At 37.7% G+C, this 23463-nt stretch overlaps 1 protein-coding gene across 2 annotated transcripts in view; it reads left to right on the top strand.

Annotated features, from left to right (window-relative positions):
* Window positions 1-23463, top strand: part of LOC127502141 (nesprin-2) — an 80165-nt gene that overhangs the window by 5809 nt on the left and 50893 nt on the right. For both annotated transcript variants that reach the window (XM_051874742.1, XM_051874741.1), the window contains exons 9-24: window positions 688-843; window positions 948-1098; window positions 1305-1463; window positions 3585-3752; window positions 4378-4479; window positions 4627-4830; window positions 6712-7176; window positions 8070-8318; window positions 9562-11208; window positions 14615-14806; window positions 15189-15344; window positions 16002-16243; window positions 17398-19447; window positions 21282-21616; window positions 22006-22150; window positions 23176-23376. In XM_051874742.1, the coding sequence (XP_051730702.1) occupies window positions 688-843; window positions 948-1098; window positions 1305-1463; window positions 3585-3752; window positions 4378-4479; window positions 4627-4830; window positions 6712-7176; window positions 8070-8318; window positions 9562-11208; window positions 14615-14806; window positions 15189-15344; window positions 16002-16243; window positions 17398-19447; window positions 21282-21616; window positions 22006-22150; window positions 23176-23376 (6622 nt within the window). The remainder of the gene's footprint in view (window positions 1-687; window positions 844-947; window positions 1099-1304; window positions 1464-3584; window positions 3753-4377; window positions 4480-4626; window positions 4831-6711; window positions 7177-8069; window positions 8319-9561; window positions 11209-14614; window positions 14807-15188; window positions 15345-16001; window positions 16244-17397; window positions 19448-21281; window positions 21617-22005; window positions 22151-23175; window positions 23377-23463) is intronic.

Raw genomic sequence — 23463 nt, 5'->3', positions numbered from 1 at the left:
ATTTAATTTTTTTAAATTTAATTTACTTTAATTTTTATTTTATTTTATTTTATTTTTAAATTAATTTAAAAATGTGCTAGTAATGTTAATTAAAATAACAATTGCAATATAAAATATAAAATAAAATGCAATAAAATAAAACTGTACTGCTTCTTTTTCTTTGTTTTGCACACAATATTTCTAAAGTAATCATTTTCATTTATTTTAATTTGTTATGTTAAACAAGGAGTTATTTAAAATTTACAATTTTAATATACAATATAAAATAAAATGCTATATAACAAAAAATAAATCAGCACTGCTTCTTTTTTTTCTTTGTTTTGCATACATTATTTTTTAAAGTACAGATATACTAAAATAATAAAACAAGGTTATGTTAATTATAATATTCAATATTAAAATAATCTACAATATAATAAAAAAAACTATCACCACGATATATATATAGACATGAATGAAGACAATTAATGAAGTATAATATAAATAAAAATATAAATAATGCTGTGAATGATTCATGAGTTCTTTCTCGTAATATCGCCTGCATTTAATCTGTTTCACAGAGTTTTAAAAAATGTGGAATGACTTCTAAGATTTTTTTTTCAAAGTATTTCTCTCTTGTATATCTAAATTTATTACAATAATGGAGATGATATGCCTCTGTCTCAGTATCACCGTTGTCTTTCTCAGGTTACGCTTCCTGACAGACATGGAGAGTAAACTGGTTGCACTACGCTTAGAGATTCAGGATCTGAGAGATACATGTGCACAGACAAGCACCTCAGACACGAGCCTCAGTGAGCTGCAGATGGAATGGGAAAACGCCCACAGAGCAGTCACAGAAAGGTGGCATGATTATAGGAAAGCTCTTTGTTAAATGCTATTGCTCTGATGGAATTAGACAGCGTATATTGCTAACTGGACACATTTGTTTCATGCTTCTATTTCAGTCTTGAGCAATGTGTATCTCTGATTGAACTACTTAAGAAGTTCCAGAACTGCCGAAATCGTTTGGGAAGCACTTTGCAGAGAGCAGAGCAGACTATTGCTGATCAGGCCTACTACATGGGCAAAGACAACCTACAGCTCCTGATCAGCAAGGTACAAAGTTTTTGGAAAATCCTGGGTACAGTGCTTCCATTCTTAGTGGACAGCAGATGGCAGTATTAACTGCATAATTTTTGATAATTTAATATTAACTGCAGATCAATATATTTTGTAAAATTTTAAATAGAAAAAAGTGGGATTATTTAGTTGAATGAATGAGTATAAATGAATTCTTGACTATTTATGTATGTTGTGTCCAGGTGACCAGTATAAAGTCAGATCTCAGTGGTCTTGGGGATGGGGTGGAGGAGTTCAGAGCTATGTGCAGACAGCTCCAGTCTCTGATGAGAAGGATCCCTGACTGTATAGACGCCCCATTTGAGAGTGAGGCTGACACCCTCATGGACCGCTGGCTTGATGTATGTTACCTCAGTAATTCTATACTATGATTTACAGTATCTCACAGAAATGAGTACACCCCTCACATTTTTGTAAATATTTTATATCTTTTCATGTGACAACACTGAGGAAATGACACTTTGCTACAATGTAAAGAAGTGAGTGTACAGCTTGTAAAACAGTGTAAATTTGCTGTCCCCTCAAAATAACTCAACACACAGCCATTAATGTCTAAACCGCTGGCCACAAAAGTGAGTACACCCCTAAGTGAAAATGTCCAAATTGGTCCCAAAGTGTCAATATTTTGTGTGGCCACCATTATTTTTCTAGCACTGCCTTAACCCTCTTGGGCATGGTGTTCACCAGAGCTTCACAGGTTGCCACTGGAGTCCTCTTCCACTCCTCTATGACGACATCACGGAGTTGGCGGATGTTAGAGACCTTGCGCTCCTCCACCTTCCGTTTGAGGATGCCCCACAGATGCTCAATAGGATTTAGGTCTGGAGACATGCTTGGCCAGTCTATCACCTTTACCCTCAGCTTCTTTAGCAAGGCAGTGGTCGTCTTGGAGGTGTGTTTGGGGTCGTTATCATGTTGGAATACTGCCCTGCGGCCCAGTCTCCGAAGGGAGGGGTTCATGCTCTGCTCAATTCCTTCAGTGAACTGTAGCTCCCCAGTGCCGGCAGCACTCATGCAGCCTCAGACCATGACACTCCCACCATTATGCTTGACTGTAGGCAAGACACACTTGTCTTTGTTCTCCTCACCTGGTTGGTTCTTCTTTGGTCGACCATGGTGAGGCCTGTTCTGAGTGGAACCTGTCCTGTTAAACCGCTGTATGGTCTTGGCCACCGTGCTGCAGCTCAGTTTCAGGGTCTTGGCAATCTTCTTATAGCCTACGCCATCTTTATGTAGAGCAACAATTCTTTTTTTCAGATCCTCAGAGAGTTCTTTGCCATGAGGTGCCATGTTGAACTTCCAATGACCAGTATGAGAGAGTAAGAGCGATAACACCTGCTCCCCATTCACACCTGAGACCTTGTAACACTGACGAGTCACATGACACTGGGGAGAGAAAATGGCTAATTGGGCCCAATTTGGACATTTTCACTTAGGGGTGTACTCACTTTTGTGGCCAGCGGTTTAGACATTAATGACTGTGTGTTGAGTTATTTTGAGGGGACAGCAAATTTACACTGTTATACAAGCTGTACACTCACTACTTTATATTGTAGCATAGTGTCATTTCTTCAGTGTTCTCACATGAAAAGATATTCAGCCGATCTCCGGGTCTGGTGGTAGCACTTTTAGCATAGCTTAGCATAGATCATTGAATCTGATTAGACCGTTAGCATCTCGCTCAAAAATGACCAAAGAGTTTCGATATTTTTCCCATTTAAAACTTAACTCTTCTGTAGTTACATCGTGTACTAAGACCGACGGAAAATGAAAAGTTGCGATTTTCTAGGCTGATATGGCTACGAACTATACTCTCATTCCGGCGTAATAATCAAGGAACTTTGCTGCTGTACCGTGGGTGCAGCAGGTTCAATGATATTACACAGCGCCTGAAAGTAGTCCCCAGCCAGGTAACTTCCAACGTGACTGGCACTAAGATTGTGTAGTTGCAGAGGGCAAATAGATACGGTTCAGGATCTGCACCAAAGTAAATATCTTCTGAATCGTCTCTCACAAATGTCTCCATGGTTGCAAGGCACTCTCCCTGTGCAAGCAGGTGGTCATGTTGGTTATGTTGATGGAAGTTAGTCTATTTTCAGGCGCTGCGTAATATCATTGCGCCTGCTGCACCCATGGTACGGCAGCAAAGTTCCTTGATTATTACGCCAGAATGAGAGTATAGTTCCTAGCCATATTGGCCTAGAAAATTGCAACTTTTCATTTTCCGGCAGTCTTAGTACACAAGGTAACTACAGAAGAGTCAAGTTTTTGACCGAGATGCTAACGGTCTAATCAGATTTAATGATCGGTGCTAAAAGTGCTACCGCCAGACCCGGAGATCGGCTGAATGGATTCGAAAACGGTAAGACTCAACTATTTAACTCTAGGGGAATTGGAAAATGAGCCTGTTTTCAAAAATAGTGGCGTGTTCCTTTAACCTGTTACAAATGCTCTTATTTCAGGTCACTGAGAAGACAGACTGTCATCTGGACAACCTTCAATCTGGGCTTTCTCTTTGGGAAAAACTCCTTCTATTGGCTGGAGAGGTGGAGGACTGGAGCACCCAAAAGCTGATGACACTTGCTCAGTCACACCCCTTTCATACGGAACTTGAAGTGTCTGCCATGCAGGTAAAACCTTTGTCAGTTGACAGTTTTAGGTATAACTTTCAAATAAACTTACATTAGAGTTTGAAACCAGTGTTAAGTATGTAGGATGTTATTTGAGTTGACTCAGTCAAAAATGAAACCCAATAAGTATCATTACATCTTATAACTTGTCATCAAGTGAACATTTATGTAAAAGAAAACATTATAGTGATATTTACATTACCAATCAAAATTTATTTATTTATTTTTTTCTTTAAAGAAATTAATATTTTTATTCAGCATGGACATAATAACTTCATCAAACGTGACCATAAGGACATTTATAATGTTAAATGTTTCTATTTGAAATAAGTGCTGTTCTTTTAAAATTTCTATTTAGTAGTATTCTGAAACTGTTTCCACAAAATAAGTAGTTTTCAATACTACTGATGGTAATAATTTCTTGACCATACTAGAATGATTTCTGAAGGATCATGTGATGCTGAAGACTGGAGTAATGACTGCTGAAAATTCAGCCTTGCATCACAGGAATAAATTATATGTTAAATTATGTTAAAATAGAAAACGGTTATTTTAAATTGTAACAATATTTCACAATATTCCTGTTTTTACTGACTTTTATATCAAACATAATTGTTTTGCACAGGATGAGCTGAAGGTTCAAGAGGAGAACATTGAACATTTCCATCGCAGATCTTCAGAGATCCAGGAGCTGCTGCAGAGTCATGAGTTCCCACTGGAGCTGCAGGTGATTTTCAGACACACCAGGGTCTTTTCACAATGCTAATTTATTCACTTAATGACATTTTTATTAAAAAATGCTGTAATATGCCAAGTTCTGTTGGTAAACCACATATATTAGTATATTTCATCAAATTGACTTGTTCATTTTTAGGTGATTGAGAGCCAGCTGAGGAAGAAGATGGCGGAGGTGATGGAGCTCTTTTCTGAGACAAGTGATGTTTTTAGACAGCTGGAAGCTGCCAAAAGCCAGGTGGCATCTGAGATCGCAGATCACCTGTCCTCCATCCAGACTATCACAAATACTCTGAGCACACTGACCACTGCTGAAAGCCCACAAGTCCTCAACATCATCCAGGTGAATGTCTATACTTTAAAGTTGACATGAAAAGGAAGTTGTAATAGTCTTTTCTTCCCTATTGTGACATATATCCGAGTAAAAAGGCTTCTCAAATAAGAAAAAAATGTAGGATTTTTTCCATGGGGAATTAATTGGATCGTTGGATGATTGTGGTTTGCTATTGCTGTGATCTCATGTGAGTGACAGGTTGTTAGGGTTGGTTAACATTTGAATTTTAGTGATTTCGATTCTGCTTATTGATTCCGATTCTTATCGATTCCCAGTTTCGATTCCAATATGGTAAAAAAAAAAAAAAAAATTAATATTTAGATATCAAACATGATTATTCTGTGACTTTTTGCAAAATATTCTGTTGCAGTTAAATACCATAAACAAAAATCAGCAGCCTTAAGAACAACTAACTAATAAACTAGACTACTATCAATTTTAAACATTATTAAAGACAAGTATACAGTCAGTAATACAATAAGAACAAATAAGCAAATCAGCAATAGCACAAATAAATACAACTGAACAAAGTTCAGAAATTAAAATCAAATGAAAAATAACACTACATAGTTTTCTTTTTATAAATAAAATATAGATTAATTCTTATTAAAGTTACAAAAGTTATTCAGTCAAGATTAGTGAGTGATTTTTCTTTTCCCATTGTCACTTTAAGACCAAATGCACGGATCCAATATACTGTTACACATGTGTTTTCTTTCTCAACTGTTTACATTCACTTAAGATATAACCATCTATGTTTACGAGGATATTTTGACAATTTTGTGTGTATTTGTCCGTTCAAGTGCAAGAATACGCCAAACAATTTAATTCAGAATTTGTGCACTATATTAATGGCGGTTTTTTGTGCGGACGCTCTAGACATGAGCAGCACAGAAAACAGTGTGCGAGTACCGAATTGACTTCTCTTTCATGTCTTCTTGCATTTGAATGGTTTAAAGCCACATTAAAATGCGCACACAGGAATCGATAAGCAGAATAGAATTTTTAATTTTATAACAAGTATCCAATTCCTGACCTTAAGTATCTGATTCCAGAATTGGAATTGATTTTTCAATTCCCAGGTTGCCCTGCCCTTGTGCCAGTAAACATGAGAAGAGAAGAGATGTCATTGCAAGAGGGGGAAGTTATTTTGATTAATGATTGAGGGCACATGAATAAAAGAAAATGATGTGCAGCAATAGCTCATTTATAATAAATACTGCAATATTCCTTAAAAAAGAAAAATGGTCTATTTTGATTTCATGATGACTTTAAGGGGTTAGTCCACTCAAAGAGGTCATCATTTACTCACCTTCATGTTGTTCCAAACCCGTAAGACTTTCGTTCATCTTTGGAACACAATCGAAGATATTTTTAATAAAATCTGAGAGATTTCTGTCCCTCCATTGACAGTCTACTCCCATTACCACTTTGATGCTTCCAAAAGGTCATAAAGAGATCATAAAACTAATCCAGTTGAATAGAGCAGTTTAGTCCAAATTTTCTGAAGAGAGATGATTGCTTTATATGATGAAGATATTGAATTTAGGCTTATCTACATATCAACATTGATCATTGAACATGCGAGAACAAACCTCACTGGTTCTTGTGGAAGCTCAAACATGCTGCATTGGTTCTCACATATCAAGCAAGAAGAAGAAGAAGCTTGAGCTTCTGTTTAAATTAAATCTGTTCATCATATAACGTGATTGTGTCTCTTGAGAAAATTTGGATTAAAAATCTCTATTTACCACTCTAGTAAATGACAGAATTTCATTATTAGTTGAACTAACCCTTTAAGACTAAGCTGAGAACACATTCAAATGAAATGCAGCCATTTAGCACATTTTGATCTACAGTATATGTCCCCCCCCCCATTTCAACTGACAGGGCTTGTTGGAGCAGCTTCAAACTGAGGCAGAGCAGTCAGATGCGTTACTGCAGAAGATAGACCTTCTGGCCAGCATTGCAGGTCTAGAAAACCTGCAGGCGCTGGCTAAAGATGGAGCTCACCTTCAAGAAAGCATCTGCACAGCCAGAGAGCTGGTCATAGAGAAGAGAGAGCAAGCAATGAACCCCAACAGGCCTGAAAATCAGATGGTCCAAGACCCTGAGCACATTAAACCCCAGATTAAAAAATCTGAATATACAGTGCTTGAGTTACAGTCAAAATCCAAAGGTAAAACAGAGGAACAGTCACATGGACGGAAGACACTTGATGCTCTTCTTGAGGTGAAGGACTTCAAAGAGCAGGCCTGCAGCTGGGCCAGTGAACTGCATCTCAAGGGGGATTTTCAGGTTTCTGAGGATGGGAACAGACTGGTCACACTTGAGGAGAGACTCACAGCTGTACAGGTAATTTCCTTGTCCTTTGTCTGTTTGTTCTCTCTTTAAAGTGGCCTGAACTGAAATACGAAGCAATTTGTTTCTTGGTAAAAGCAATTCAAATTCCATTTCAGTCCATCATATAATAAAAGGAACATCTGACACACTAAAGGAAATTTATTTTTGAACTGCTGAATTTATGTGGGCCAGAGAAGCTTGATTGCCATTTATTTATTTGTTTAATATAAGGCTTTGATATAATTTTGCCAAAATAAAGAAAGAAGCAAAGAAAGCAATTGCATTGCAAAGTTAAAACTTTAATATGTAAATTTATATTTCTTGATGTATTTACATTTTCATGAGTACTTTGAGTACTTCATATTTTTCTGAATGTCCTACGTACTTTATATATACAATATAATTATAATATATATACTCCCCTGTTGTAAAGAAACCATTTGCACACATTCAAATGTAAAATACCACTACACTACCATTTTTTTCTTTGTTTTAGAAATGTATCCTTTACTAACTCCTCACCAAGGTTATAGTTTTATTGTAATTTATTATTATTGTTTTTAAATTTTAACTTTATATAATATTTCATAATTGTTAAACTTGGTTTAATATCAGTTATGGTTTTGTTAGTTTATTTTTATTTAGGTTACTTTGGTTTTGTTTTAGTTTTAGCAATATTGCTCATTGACTATGAAATTATTATTTATTTGGTTAGTTTTTATTTTTGGTTTAGTCAGCAACATAGCTTACTGACTATGAAAACAAGTATTTATATTGACTGTTTCTTTTTTGTTTCTTAGTTATTTATTTTACTTTTCAGTATTAATTAGTAGTTTTATTAAGTCAATCAATTAGTCTTCTCCAGTTTCCTAATGAGACTAACTACTTTGGTGGATTCTTGGTAGGCCGTAGAACAAGTGGAAAGAAACCTGGAGGTTGAGAAACTGTCTGAAGTCCTGCAGACAAGCTGTACTCCAGAGGGTCAGTCTACTCTCTCCCAGGACCTTCAGACTCTGTTTGGAAAGTCATTAGACCGGAAGAAGATCTTGGAGGATGAGAGGACTCGGGAAGGGGACTCTGATCCAGTTCAGAGCTCTATACAATGCAATGAACCTCAGCAGCCTGGAGTATCCACAGAGGAACAGTCAGTTCAGGTTAGTTTTGTGTCACTTTTGCAGAGGAATTGTTTAAAAACAGTTATGTGCGGTTCTTCGTGGGTCTGGCTTTGGGGTCAGCAGGAGTGAATTCATTGAGTGTACCACTGTGGCATGGGCACAGAATCACATTAGCTAAAGCCTGCTAAATGGAGTGCCTGCTCTGTACTGAATCCCGGCCATTAATGTAGGATGCCACCTCATTGCTTTTAAGTGCTCGCTTTTTACTTTCTCTCTGAGAAAAAAATCCTTGTTTTGCTGTGTTGTGCTCTGTTTTTCTGATGTCACGGTTTATCTTTAGACTGCATTATCAGCATTATTGTGATCTGCTTCTTGGTTTCTCAAAAGGTTTTAAAAAAATAAGATTAAAAAATGCTCACCAAGGTTGCATTTATTTGATCAAAACCGTTAAGAAGTAATTATTACAAAACAACTGTTTTCTATTTTAATATATTTTAAGATATAATTTATTCCTGTGATGGTAAAGCTGAATTTTCAGCATCATTACTACAGTCTTAATTGTCACATGATCCTTCAGAGATCATCTTGATTTACGTCCAGAGACATCTGATTTGTTGTTCAAGAAATCAATAGTTATTACTATATTACTATATAATCAATAGTTATTACTATATTACAACAATAATATTACTACAATTACTATCAATAGTGAAAACAGATGTGATGCATAAATTTCTTGTGGAAACTGATACTTTTTTTCAGGATTCTTTAATAAATAGAAAGTTTAAAAGAACAATTTATTTAAAATAGAAATCTTTTGTAACATTATAAATGTCTTTACTGTCACTTTTGATCAATTTAATGTCTCCTTGCTAGTATTATTTTTGTATTAAATAATTAAAAGTATTTCGTTTTTGAGCCAAAACTTTTTAATGGTAGTGTAAATTGTAAAATTTAAAGGGGAAAGGCCTTAAGTTGAATAAATGATGTCTTAAAAGCATAGTTTACCATAAAAGGTAAATTTCTGTAATCGCTTACGTAACCTCATGTCATTACAAACATGCATGATTTCTTCTTCTCTAGCACCCAATCAAAATATCATCTGAGTCCAGTGTAGAACTTGGCTGGTTTAGAGTATCGAAAACAGGGCTGATTTCTGATGATGCCGTATTCATTCTAGATTATTAAAAATGCCCAGGAGTTGAAGAAACACACATATTTTGTATTGCTGAATGATGTTTATCAATATTGGGTAATTGTAGTTAGTTTCCTTGTTTTGCAGGTTGCCACTGGCAGTGTAGTGGATGACTTGTATCATAAAAATGTAAAGGTCATGCCCACAAAGGAAATCAGTGGAACAGAAGATACATCATGTTTATCTTTCTCAATACAACAAGCAATCGCAGATGTTGAGAACATCCCACCAGGCCATGGCACAGATGATCAGCAGTCTATGTCTGGATCTGAAGAGAGGGGTGAAACTGGATCTGTAATAAGAGAAGATGCCAATGAATCCTCTCATGACTCATCTTGTGGAAGCCCAAAGCCAGTCTTTACCATAGTGCTGGACTCTGATCTTATCGAACCCAACCAGAGCCCATTGGCACAAGCTACCCCAGCTTCTACAACTACTGTTTCAGTTGTTCATGATAGGACCACAGAGAGATCAGAGGATGGTTTGAAACTCTTGGAAGCCAAACCAAATGTTGATGCAGCTGTAGATGAAAAACATCCTGTAATATGCTCTTCTGATGAGCCTGTTCATTTATGTGCTGACCTTTCCACATCAGAAGCGCAGTTTAATGAAAACAACCACACTGATAATGTTGAACCCACTCATTCTCCTTCAGACCTTGATTTCAGGCCTAAACCTGAAAAGGACTCATCTACTCAAGCATTTGTCCCAATGGTTTCATACCCAGAGAACCATCATGCAAGCTCTGGAAATGCAAAGAAAGTATTTACCATCATCCTTGATGTTGATTCTCCTACATTATCATCAGACAGGTGTCACTTATTGTCATATTATAATGTATCGGGTTCTGAAGACTCATCCACAGATGAATTCTCCCAGTTAGATGTAAAACATCAACAGAGGAGCTCTTCTGGCACTGAGAAACCTGAAGGCCAAGAGGCTAAAGAAGGCCTTTCAGAGAAGGACAATGTGAAATCAAGTAGTTCTGAAACACAGCCAGGACAGGAGGAAGCTATCCAGACCAAAACCCATGAGATCATGGAGATTGACATTCGAAAAGGTGAAAAAGAGAAGCAACATGAAATCATAAAAGCAGAAACATCAAGCCAAATGGATGTCCACACTGGAAAAGACAATGATTTGGGCTCTATAGTTAATCAGAAAGATGTGACAGTGTTGGAGAGTCATGATGAGGGTGAGAAAAAAACATTTGCAGAGCCCTCAACTGAAGCAAACATACTTCAAAAGCCTTCAAATGTTGCTAAAGGTAGGAAGAAGAACAAGAAATCAGCTGGTGTGAAACAAGCAAGCAATATCAGTAGTAGAATGCTGAAGACATCAAGATCTGAACAGAAGAACACAACTGATTCAGAAAACCTTCAAACTTCTGAGGTCAGGCCGCTGGACATCACAGATACTTCACTGACTGTGTCTTCAGACTGTAGTCAGCCAAACAGTACAAAGCCATTGAGTACAGAAGACAAAGTAACCAAAGTTATGGACACTGTGCAGGAAGAGACCTTGAATCGTCTGCAAACTGAGACTAAGGATGAACAATTTGAGACTGTACAGTCAGCACACACAGAGGACTCAGAAACAATGCTAACAGATGCTTCACCCGTTATGAGAGCTGAATGTATAGCACAAATTCCTGCTGCAGTGCCGTCAAAGTCACAGCTCCGTCATGCTGAAGCTCAGAGGATGGATGATTCAGATGGCAGTTTCCCTTTGCAGGTAAGATTCACATGGTTGTGTTCTTATGAAAATTCCTCAGAAATACACTCATGTGACATCATTCACAAAATTCTTGTTGGTCATGTTCAGTACTTGAATGAAATGATTTTCAAGTACTTAATGTGTTTTTGTCATTCAAAACCTGTTTCAAGATTCAGAAGAACGTCATTTGTAATAGCTGTTTGGCACAGGAGTTATGAACCTACAGTGCTTTTACTGCAAGCAGAAAATTATTTCTTTTCAAGTTCAGTTGATGCTTTTTGTTCTACATTTTGCACCATTCACAGTTCATTCCAAGAAGCCACTTGTTGAAGAATATCAGAGAATGAAAATCATTGAAAGGATCAGCGAAAGGATTTTAAATGCTCTACAATTTATTTATTTTCTCCTATTGAAGTGTGTAGGATGCACATAGTTTTAAAAAATAATCTGAAAGATCTTACATTATCTGAATGTGCCAATATTGTTCCAAGCTGTGTGAAATGCTGGAATTCAGTCTGCAATTTTATGTGCGGTCAAAGCAGTTAGTTCAACAATGGTGAATGTTGTTTCCTTAAATGTGATTCATATGAGCTGATGAGCTGGTATTTATATCCTTGCCTCTATTTGACATTTTGATGTAATTGTTATGCTTCAATGGCAAAAAGCATTTGTTCATATATATATTATAAAATGTATTAATGTATTCATATACAAGTTATATTATATATAAATATATTCTTTAATACATTTTATGATATAAATCAAAAGATGTTTTTTATCATTGCAGCTTAACAATTACACCAACATGTGATGTAATGAATGCATGAGATTTTTTTTTTTTTTTGCTGTTGCTATATTGTTACGACCCAAAACTTTTTCAATTTGTCTAGGGACATTAAGGGAATGCAACATTTACAAAACTACCAAAATTAAACCTAACCTATTAGTGCAAATCAAACAGTGGGCACGTAGTGAAGAGGAGAACAGAGGTTCAAGCAGAGAAAACATTTATTTATTTTAACCCCCAACCAATATAACAAGAAAAGGCTTTAAATATATACAGAGATATGTGTATTTACAATTAACAATAAACAAAAGGAAAAGAAAAGGACTTTGGAATAAATACAAACTCACCAAACGAAATAATGAAGAGAGCGCGAGTGTTGCCAAATCAAAAAAACAGAATAAAACAGAAATCTTCTAACTAAGGGATTTAAGTCTAACCTAGAATATTCAAAATAAAGATCAAAACAACATATTCTAACTTAACCCTAACTTAACTACTCTAACTAAATAAAACAAAACTTACAGCGGGTGGCAACACTCTTAAACTAGTGAACTAATACATAAAAATAAACTACATGAAGCGCGATGTAAGTCACGTGACATGGTATCCTGCTCTCCGTCTCAACTTACCAAACTGGTGAGCAAAGAGCACGGACATACTCCGCGCTCAAATCAAATAACAAAATGAAATACAAAAGGATATAACCAAAAATAAAGCAAATGTACAGCATGGAGAGTAACAAATCAAGCATACATTGGGCTACACAAACATTTCAAAGAGGCGCGTACACACACAAACACAGCCCAGCCCTCTCGAAAACGGATGTGACATCGCCTTTTATACATCCGGCGGGAAGGAGTCAGCGGAGACAGCGGACAAACCCTTTTGAATGACAGAAAGGAAAACCAATCAAAATCAAGTGAAAAACACAAACAATGACCGTATAAACATAACTAATCGTAACATATATGTATTAGAATGTTAATTATTTTTTTATTAGGGCCCGAGCACCGATGGTGTGAGAACCCTATTGTAATTGCTCAGTCAATTATTCTTCTTCTCTGAAATGAATCGCATTTTAGAGGACCTAAACATGCTCGAAAACTCATGAAACTTTGCACACACATCAGAAGTGGTGAAAATTTATGTCTGATATAGTTTTCAGAATTAGGTGTGGCAAAATGGCTCGATAGCGCCACCTACAAAATTTCTATTAAGTGCCCTTCGCGCTACGTTTCACGTACAGGTATGAGATTTGGTAGACACATGTAACAGCCCAGTACCTACAAAAATGTCCCAGGTGCAAAATCTGAAAACCCAACAGGAAGTAAGATATTTTGAATTTTCTTTGCAAAATTTTTGCAGTTTTTGCCATTTCCAGACATTGTACTTTAACAAACTCCTCCTAGAAATTTTATCAGATAAACATCATATTTGGTCAGTCTAATCTAAAGACTTTTGCAACGTTAAATTGCGAAGATCTTGAGTTTTATTAGAGTCCTGGCCTGAAGACATCTACATGCCAATATTCTGTTACAGTCATAGCACCACCTGTGGGCAACAGGAAATGACATGTTTCACACTGTGGTTAACTCCTCATAGAGATTTAACCAGATCAACATCATATTTGGTCAGTCTAATCTTAAGGCCTTAGCGACATTAAATTGCAAAGATCTTGAGTTTTCGTTGAAGGGCGTGTCCGTGGTGGCCTGGTGGCTAAGTCTGATAATTCGCCATGAAAGAGGAAGCTGTTGTAACTCAGGCATACAATGTCCAACCTGCCCCAAACTTCACATGTTTTATTAGAGTCCTGGCCTGAAGACATCTATATGCCAATATTCAGTTAGTCATAGCGCCACCTGCTGGCAACAGGAAATGGCATGCTTTGCACTGTAATTCACTCTCAGGAACACATTTAAATATGCCATGAAGTACCAAACATACTAGAAACACGTTAAATCGTGCAACACTTGGCTAAGTCCTAAAGTATGCGATTAACTCCACGAAACAGAAAGTTGTTGTAACTCAGGCATATAATGTCCGATCTGCTCCAAACTTCACTTGTTTAATAATAATCCTGGCCTGAACACATCTACATGGCAATATTCAGTTATAGTCAAAGCGACACCTGTTGGCAGCAGGAAGTGTGGCACGTCGAAATGACTGCCATATTTCTCCTGTATTTACTCGCATACATGCATGTCACCCACTGAATTCTCTATTCCATGTGTAGACATTCTAACAGATATCACCCTTTATCATGGTTATATTGTGGCACATATATCCATATACTATTAATTTCTTGTAAAAGTTGTCTTACTATACTTGTCTTGCAATACAATATTTTCAATAAGCAAGAACTTGGCTTCCTTATACCAACTATATTTTGTTGGCATTAGTTCTTGCAGTAATGCTTCTCCTAAGTTTGTTTTAGGCCTGAAGGCACACCACGCCTTTTAGAGGAAAGACTCAGTTCCCAAGGGGGCAGCATTCCTTGTTTTTCTGAAACCGTGACTTAAGGAACCTAGAACAGAGCTGTGTTTCTCTTTTAAACGAGCTCTGACAGCAGGTGCAAGCGGGTTTGTGGTGAACTTTTGCACTGAAATATGAACTATGACACTTTTTTTCTTATTGTAGTATGAAGAAATGCACAGAGCCAATTCAGATCTATCTACCAGAAGCAAATCATCCAAAAACAGAGGATCAGAAGCAGCCGGCGAGGATGAAACGAGCAATGCGGAGCATCCTACAGGGACACATGTGTGGGCCACTTTACTAAACACCATCACTAATATTCAGCCACCTCTGGTGACCAGTCACAATTCTGAGGTACGTATGTGAACACATTATGGTTTTGTTCTAAATTGTTCAAGGAACAACTAGAAGAACTTTAGCAACTTTGGTGCTTTTGGGCTTTTAACAGAAGAAAGAATTCAGGAAAAATACAGTTTATATTTCTGTTTCTGTTAGAAGGTTAAACCAAAAAATACTTTTTTTTTTCTTTTTTCTCAAATACAACTGACTGTTATCAGTTAATCAACTTGTTTTTGGTCAGTCTTTGACTTGAAGACCATATATTCCCTCGAGGCTGGGAGGAAATTGCACAGGAAGGAAGGATTCCTTTGCTCTGTGGTGCTTTAAACTACCATTTTCTCTTTGTGCTTTAAGTTTCTCACTGTAGTTTCAAATTTTAATACTTTTATTTTTATAGGAAACTAGGCCATGGAAGGATTCCTTGTTTCGGAACTCAATACTCTCAGAGTCTGAGAGCAGTTTGGCATGGACTGTCCTGCAGGTTTTCAGATGCCGGTACCGACCGGCCCAACTCAACATTGCGCATATGACTCTTCAGCTAGAAGAAGCTGAGGTACAGTACATTACCTCATTGGACTGGTTTCTCCAAAACCTCCAACTGTGAAAAGCTGTTGACAGTAAAAAATGTCATTGGTCATGAAGAGCTAAAATCTAAAAACAGCCCAAACAGTCCCTCACTACCTTCTGGACATGTCTGATGATATGACTTTAAATGAAGCAGAACTTATTCAGATTTCCCAGTCACATGCACTGATCATGTCAACTCAAAAGGTCAGATGTTTTTGCTTCCTTTGAAGCTCAAGATAATATTTAGATAATTTCAAGTCATGCTGGAGAATGTTATCATCAGGTTTTACATAAACTTTTGGATCTCATGCAGCTCGAGTACTGCTGTAATTAAAGCAAAAGGGACAAACCAAATACTGAAACCTTTTTAAATTAATGCACAGTACATTCATATTATTATGTTGATAATATAATTTGTATTGGAAAAATGTTGTAGTACATTATAATCCAAAAGAAAAGCATTTTCATTATTCGACTGTACAAGAATCACTTGGTTCTCTGGCCTAATAGCTAGCACACATATTCTGACACATTGAGCTGTGATGCTTATGCATGTAAAACCGGCTCGCAAATTAAACTTTCAAACTGTAAGTATTTAAAATAACACTATCAAACATTATGACATTACATCCCTCCATCATAGATCTGCCAGCAATGTGTCCTGGATCAAGTGTCCAGACTGCCTCGGAGTAAATCTGGTGCAGGATGCTTTACAGAGCCTGAGCAGTGCATAGAGGGGAGATGGAACGCAGTACTGCTGGATTCCTCAGCCATGGCAGAGTTTAAAAAGGCACAGCTACAGCAGGTCACACAGTATCACAAGCAAAAACGTGCTCTCAAGGATACTCTAAACAACCTGGAGGTTGAGCTCAGCACACTGACAGTGTGAGTATCCTTATTGACATTTTCTGTATGTTTGTGTGTGTGTGTGTGTGTGCACGTGTTTGTGAATTCATCTTTAACAGAGATGAGATGATTCTAAAATATATTGATTCTATAATATCCCTTAAGTCCCTTTAGCCCCATTTGGACAGGATTAGTTTTCTAAACAATGTTGGAGTTAAAATTCTTATCACCGGATTTCTGTGATTTCATGTACCGATTCGGACGAGACTAAAATCACCTTGTTTATTATAGAGGTGGGAGTGTGTTTTCTAGACTTGGGCATTACAGAAGGTCATCTGCTGTGCTTGCGTGCATCACATATGATGTATATGTTTTTTAATGAATTACTTATTGATATAAATTTAATTTATTATTAAAACTTAACTTATTTAAATAAACTTCACATGAGTTTATAGAAGTGGCTGTTTATAATAAACCCACATAAGTGAGCAGTGACATCTATACAAGTATCTTACCTGACACTGATATTAAAATGGGCAGTCTTTGCAGTTTCTGTGATTTGGCTCTATTTTTTTGATGTCATAATTTTATTTTTTTGTTGGATCCATATTGAAATTAAATGAAAGCATGTGAAAGATTGGTGCGCAAATATTAGCTCGGGTAGGTCAAAAAACACAAGGAGAAGCGTTAGTATAATACAATATCTGCAATTACAGACATTTGCATTCGGATGGGATTAGATTTCTCAGAGGACAGTTGAGTTGGACAGTAGGTAATTATGAGAAAGTTTGAGAAGGTTTTATGAGAAAAACACAGACATGGCAGATTCGGACAGGATTAAAATCACAAAGTACGCCTGTGAAACATGAATTTCTCTAACATTCTCCATGAAAACTAGTCCTGTCCGGCTTTAGTGTTCATGCTGTATTTTAATTATCACATGGGAGTAAAAATAGAAGTACAAGAAAAGTAGAAGAAAGCAAAGTAAAGATAAAATATGTTTAATAAATTACATTACATGTTTGCCATTACATGTTTCCCATACGTGTTATTCATTGATGACTTTACTCTTATTCTAAAATTGGAGAAAATTCATTACAATGAATAAGTAGGTGTGTCTAAACCTATACTGGTAGTATAGATTTTGTTTCTGTACAACATTGAAAAGTAATCCCCATTTTTCCATATTGAAGAGATTGTATTGAAAGTAGCACCCTGCAAGCAGAGAAGCTGAGTGAATTCCTAAAGAGCATGCAGACGAAGAGTGGCATACTTGAAGAGCTCCTACAGACATGCTCTCAGATCTCAGCCCATCTGGGTGAGTCAGAGGGACCTGTGGCCTGCATTGAACCTGTGAGGACTTTACAGGAAAGATGGCAGATGTTGGAGTATGCTGCTTCCAGGAGTCTGTGGCACAATAATATCTGCGCAGCAGAAGTTTCTGGACTCCTGCAAGAAGCCAGAGAGCTGCAACGTGAACTGGATCTTCTGGAGAAGTCAGTTCCTCTTCCGCACACCTCTCAAAGACAGATAGACTGGCAGAGTGCGCTACATGAGACTGCCAGAACTGCAGACCTGGCAGTGTTGAATGAACGCTATTTGTACCTTCTTGAGGTCTCTCAGGCTCTTTCCTCGAGTCCACTGGGAAAGAAAGAGCTTAGAGATGTGGAGGATGCATTGCAGGGTCTGAATTCTCAACTTGCTCTGATTCAGGAGAAGCTCAGCTCTCAGACTTCGAATGACATTGATTATTCACCGATCATTAGGATTATCAGGGACTATGTTACATGGGCTAAACAAATGGAAAGCAAAGTCAGCAGGAGAAGGAGGCTATCCCTGTACCCTGAAGAGGCAAGTCACGAGGTCAATCACTTGAGAAAACTGCAGTCCGAAACATCTCTTAAGAAGTTTCAGTTGGCCTCTGTTTTGAAAGAGCTTAGAGAGGAAGTTACAGGGCTCGACGAGAAGGATTCCAAGGCCATGTTGCCCACCCTTGATTCCTTAGAGGATTTGTATGTTAAAATTTCTGAGAAAACCGAATGTGCTGTTGTAGAAATGAACAGAATGTTTCATATTAGAGAAAGACTGTGGAAACAGATTACTGACAGCAGCTCATGGTTGACTTCAATATTGGAAAAAGAGTCTGGTAAATCGGTGGCCTCTGAACCTAAAATTACTATCCCAGAATTGAGGGTTCAGCTTCAGGTATGCACTGAGGCTTTGAAAGATGCTGAAAGACAAGCAAAAAACTTGGAGACTCTGATAGATGAAACCAAGACTATGAATAACGTTTTGAGTGTACCCGAAAGCTTTCAGCTTATCAACAGGCTTACAGCCTTACAAGAAGAAGTCTCTAGAGTTGTGAACCGTAAGTGGGCCTCATGCTGGGTGCTTGAAGAGCTCCTTCATTCTCAGGAATCTTCTGCTGAAGAACAGAACTTCATTCAGAAGAGCTTGAGACAGTTGAGTGCTGATGTCATGAGGCAGAAGTATCCCGTAACAAGGGACTCGCTCTCGGCTCTTGAATCCGTTAAGCACATGCTGATTGAGCTCCTGTGCAAGGTGCAGGAAATTCCACACTTCCCAGAACCTCGGAGGAAAGAGATGCTCCATGCTGTACTAGACCTACAGAGAAGAATACATCTGCTGGAGCAGCAAGCCAAAGAGCATGAGGAGTACCTCACTTTAAGGCAGCACATGGAGAACTCCAAAGAGGCAGTAAAGAAGAACATGTCGCATATTGTAGACTTGAGTGCAGGAACTGATGTAAGGCTCGGTGTCTGTCAGGCTGTCCTAGTAGAGCTGCCTCTGGTGAGAATGACATGTCAAGAGGCCGCTGACCACCTCGAGACCATTTCGAAAGATCTCTATCCATCCCAGCTGACAGCAGAAAGGCAAAAGATTTGTTTGGTCATTGAGCAGCTAGCTTCTTGGGAGCTCACAGTCAAAAATGAGGCTAAAACCCTTGAGTGCTCTCTGGTGGAGCGACTCGGTAGTCCCACAGACCTCAGTCCCCTCATGGAGCTCTTCAATGGTGTCAGGCAGCAGCTAAAAGAAACCATATGCTTGGAGCCAGATAATACGACAATTGATGGAGAGCTGCGAAAGCACTGGACACTTGTCCAAAACGTTGAGTCTGTGATTCGAATGTTGGATGTCTGCAGGAAAGGTGAAGTGGCTGAAAGCTACCAGATGACAGTTGATCTTGGCCAGAGAACTCTTAATGATTGCAGTGTGCATATGGTAAGTTCCATGTGACCATTCATGTTAAAATGACTAAAGGCCTGTTCACACCAAGAACTTTAAAGATAACTGTAATTAGGCCCTGAGCACCAAGGTGCAAGGACCCTCTTGGAATTGCTCTGTTTATGATAACTATATTTGCGTCCACACCAGCAAACGATAACGATCTGTTTATTCTGCTTAAGCTCGCGCGCTGCAGTTTCAAAGTGTGTACAACGCCATTGAACATGTTTGTCCTGTTCATTTACATGGCTTTAACCAGCAGATGTCTTCAGCATGCTATGTTTCGAGTGAATCTAGCTAGTGTAATCGATCTAATCTAACACTGAATTTAGCTGACGTAGTCAATATTACCATATAGACTGTAAGCCACACAAATGGATGGATGGATGATTCAGCTGCGGTCGCCATCCTCTGGTCAGACGCGGGAATTCATTCGGCACGCGGCACGACTCTCACATTGCATTATGGGTATTCTCTAGCTGTTGAGTATACATCGGTTGTACACTTGTTATTGTGGTGCATTGTGGGATTGAATGATTGCACTCTGTAACGTCCACTATGGTTTCGGACATCACTACAAATGGCTGTCCCCTCAAATAGTGCCCTATTTAAAAGTATAGGGGGCAATTTTGGACACAGCCCTAGTCTTTTTCACTGCAACCTCAAAGGAAGCAAGACAGTGTTGCTGAAACTAGCGCTGGATGCCTGAGGTAATTTTGTGTTACACTGTTTGCTAGCTTGGCATAATGATCTCATCTTCGTTAATACTTCACCATTTATTCCGAGGGTATGACAGACTGTTTTCCATATATCCATTTTCTTTAAAGTGTCCTTGAAAAGGGGGTTTGATTTGTCAAAACAGTGGTGGATTTTTCTGGACCTCTGCGATTAAGCTCTCCGCAATGTCTTCTGCCATTTTAAATGCGCAAGCCCTTAAATGATTCTCATTGGCTGTCATTGTTTTATCAGCAGCTGTTCTGAAAGTGATCCCAGTGATATCATTCCTCTATATCGTTATCATTATAGTTGGTGTGGACTGCTATTCTTTTATATTTAGAACGATTTTTAGAACTATAAATTTTTCGTTATAGTTATCATCCTTGGTGTGAACGGGCCTTTACACCATGTCTACTTGACCACTAAAATGATGCATTTGAAACTGTTGTTATTGTCAAGTATGCATGTGACAGCATTGTTATTTTGAAGAATTTTTAGTAAGGCTGCATCTTAAAGGGTTAGTTCACCCAAAAATGAAAATTCTGCCATTCATTACTCACGCTCATGCCGTTCCAGACCCGTAAGACCTTCGTTAATCTTCGGAACGCAAATAGAGATATTTTTGTTTAAATCCGATGGCTCTGTGAGGCCTACATAGGGAGCAATGACATTTCCTCTCTTAAGATCCATAAAGGCACTAAAAACATATTTAAATCAGTTCATGTGAGTACAGTGGTTCAATATTAATATTATAAAGCGACGAGAATATTTTTAGTGCACCAAAAAAAACAAAAGTTTTTTCAAGTTTTTTTAGACTGATTAGTCTTTTTTAAACTATTCATTAAAAGAATCGGCTCAAAAATCATCATCGGCAGTCAGGCAAAACTGGTCACAAAATGTTTTTGATTAAAAAAATAACTTGCTCATAAGAGTCATTTGTTTTTGACCTGGGCTATACTGGTCTTGTCTGTTTTTGCATGCAGTCCTCAACAACAACTCGATTTTGGGATTGTTTAAATAAAGATCAGTATCATTCGGAAAAACAATGCTCTTTATCCAGCTCTAGGTTTTAGAAAACTATGAATGTATAATAAACTTTTGTTTGGTTATCCAGGACAAGCTGCTCAAAGCTCGGGAGGCACTGAAGCGTTACTGCTGGGCTGTTCAGGGTGCAGAGAGCTTCTTTCATCATATAGAATCCAATCTCATGATTTCATCAACTGGCTTCCAAGGCTACAAAGAGGAGCATCGCTATATTCAACAGATTTTTAGCACTCTGGTTGAGGGTTTCCAGGCACGCTTGTCTGAAGTTGGTGTTTGCATACCCCAGCAGAAATGCCTCTCCATCCCTCTAACTGAGCAGCTTCATATCGAGGTTTTGAGTCACCTTCTGGTACAAGATGCCAAATTAGAAGCTCAGGCTCAACTTAGACTTGAAGTATTACAGAGGTTAGTAATACTCTATAAGCATACTCTATTGAATTTTTTTTTTTTTTAATCAAAACTTGATGACCTTGTCCTATGATTCAGATTGTTGCATTTATAATGCTCTTTTATTGTTGTTGACATTTTCTTATCAAATTGGAAAATCATTTTATAGTTGTTTTGTGTGGGAATGGATAATAGGGAAAAATACTTTTACAAAAAATCAAAAATGTTCTCAAAAAGCTCTTTAAATGCCTGCCATATACGGCACATTTACTTGGAAATATTTTTCTCAGAACACATGGTCTGAAACAATTAGTTTGAATGGAATACATCTATTTGGTTAAATTAAATGTACTAGAAGCAGTTTTATTTAGCTGTTTTAATGGTTCACTCTTTCTGCTACAATTTAGGTGCATGAGAAACCAAACTGTGCACATGAGTCACCATGAAGAAATGAGCCAACTTCTCAAAAATGTTGATTCTCAAATCACAAAATGCTCAAGTAAAAAACCGACTGATTCTGAAGCCTGCCAAGAACAACAGCTGAAAGTAAAGGTTTGTGGTCATTGTATGCCATTAAAGGATTAGTTTACTTCAGAATTAAAATGTCCTGATAATTTACTCACCCATATCATCCAAGATGTTTATGTCTTTCTTTCTTCAGTCAAAAAGAAATTAAGGTTTTTAAGGAAAACATTCCAGGACTTTTTTCCATAAGGTGGACTTCACTGGGGTAGAACGGGTTGAAGGTCCAAATTGCAGTTTCAGTGCAGCTTCAAAGGGCTCTACATGAGGAATAAGCTGAGGAATAAGAGTCTTGTCTAGTGAAATAATAGGTCATTTTCTAAAAACAAATAAAATGTATATACTTTTTAACCCCAAATGCTTATCTTGCACTACGTAATCACGTTGGAAAGGTCACGTGTGGTGTAGGCGAAGTACCACGGTGGGGTGAAAAACTTCTCATTTTCTCCTCCAACTTCAAAATCGTCCCACATCATTGTTTTACCAAAAAGGGCATTTGACTTAGTCTTTACAGGTTCGCTTTATAGACTGAGATCGGTACTTTGCCTATGTCACGCGTGACCTTTCCAATGTGATTATGTAATGCGTGGCGCATCGCAGAGCTTGTGCAAGATGAGCATTTGTGGTTAAAAAGTATATAAATTTATTTGGATGGGATCATGTAGAGCCCTTTGAAGCTTCATTGAAACTGCAATTTGGACTTTCAACCCATTGTACCCCAGTGAAGTCCACTATATGGAGAAAAATCCTGGAATGACAAACATCTTGGATAACATGAGGGTGAGTAAATTATCAGGAAATTTTAATTCTGACGTGAACTAATCCTTTAATAGTCACTATGTAGAAGAACCTAATTCCATTTTGTTTATCATGCATGTTGTGCTTAGTTTAAATGCATTGCAATAATACCCATGGAGCTCTTGAAAATTATTTGGGAACCAGTGAAAACTTGCTTGAGAATATACTGCCCTTCTTGCTTCTAAAACTCTGTTTTTCATCTTGTAACAATGCTAGTATGCTAGATCAGCATGCGTTGAAATTGTCTTCATCTGCAGGTGCTCCAGACAGAGCTGAAGAACCTCGCTAAAAGACTGGAGGAATTGAGGGAAAGCTGCCCAGGTCGTCGATGCAGTGCTTCTGTGGACCTAATGCTGGGACATCTATGGAGATCGTGGGCAGTGCTGCAGTGCAGAGTAGAATCACTCAAAGCCAGCACGTCTCATAAAGAAGCAGAGTGGAGAGACTTTGTGATACGTGTATGTAATAGCTTTTATTTTTTTATAATAATTATTATAATTATTAATAATTATTCATTTTTTTGTATTTTATTTTATTTTATTTCA

The sequence above is a fragment of the Ctenopharyngodon idella genome, chromosome 20 (assembly GCF_019924925.1).
Source record: "Ctenopharyngodon idella isolate HZGC_01 chromosome 20, HZGC01, whole genome shotgun sequence".
Lineage (NCBI taxonomy): Eukaryota > Metazoa > Chordata > Actinopteri > Cypriniformes > Xenocyprididae > Ctenopharyngodon > Ctenopharyngodon idella.
The sequence above is the reverse complement of the archived record's forward strand: the minus strand, read 5'-3'. Positions and strand labels throughout refer to the sequence as shown.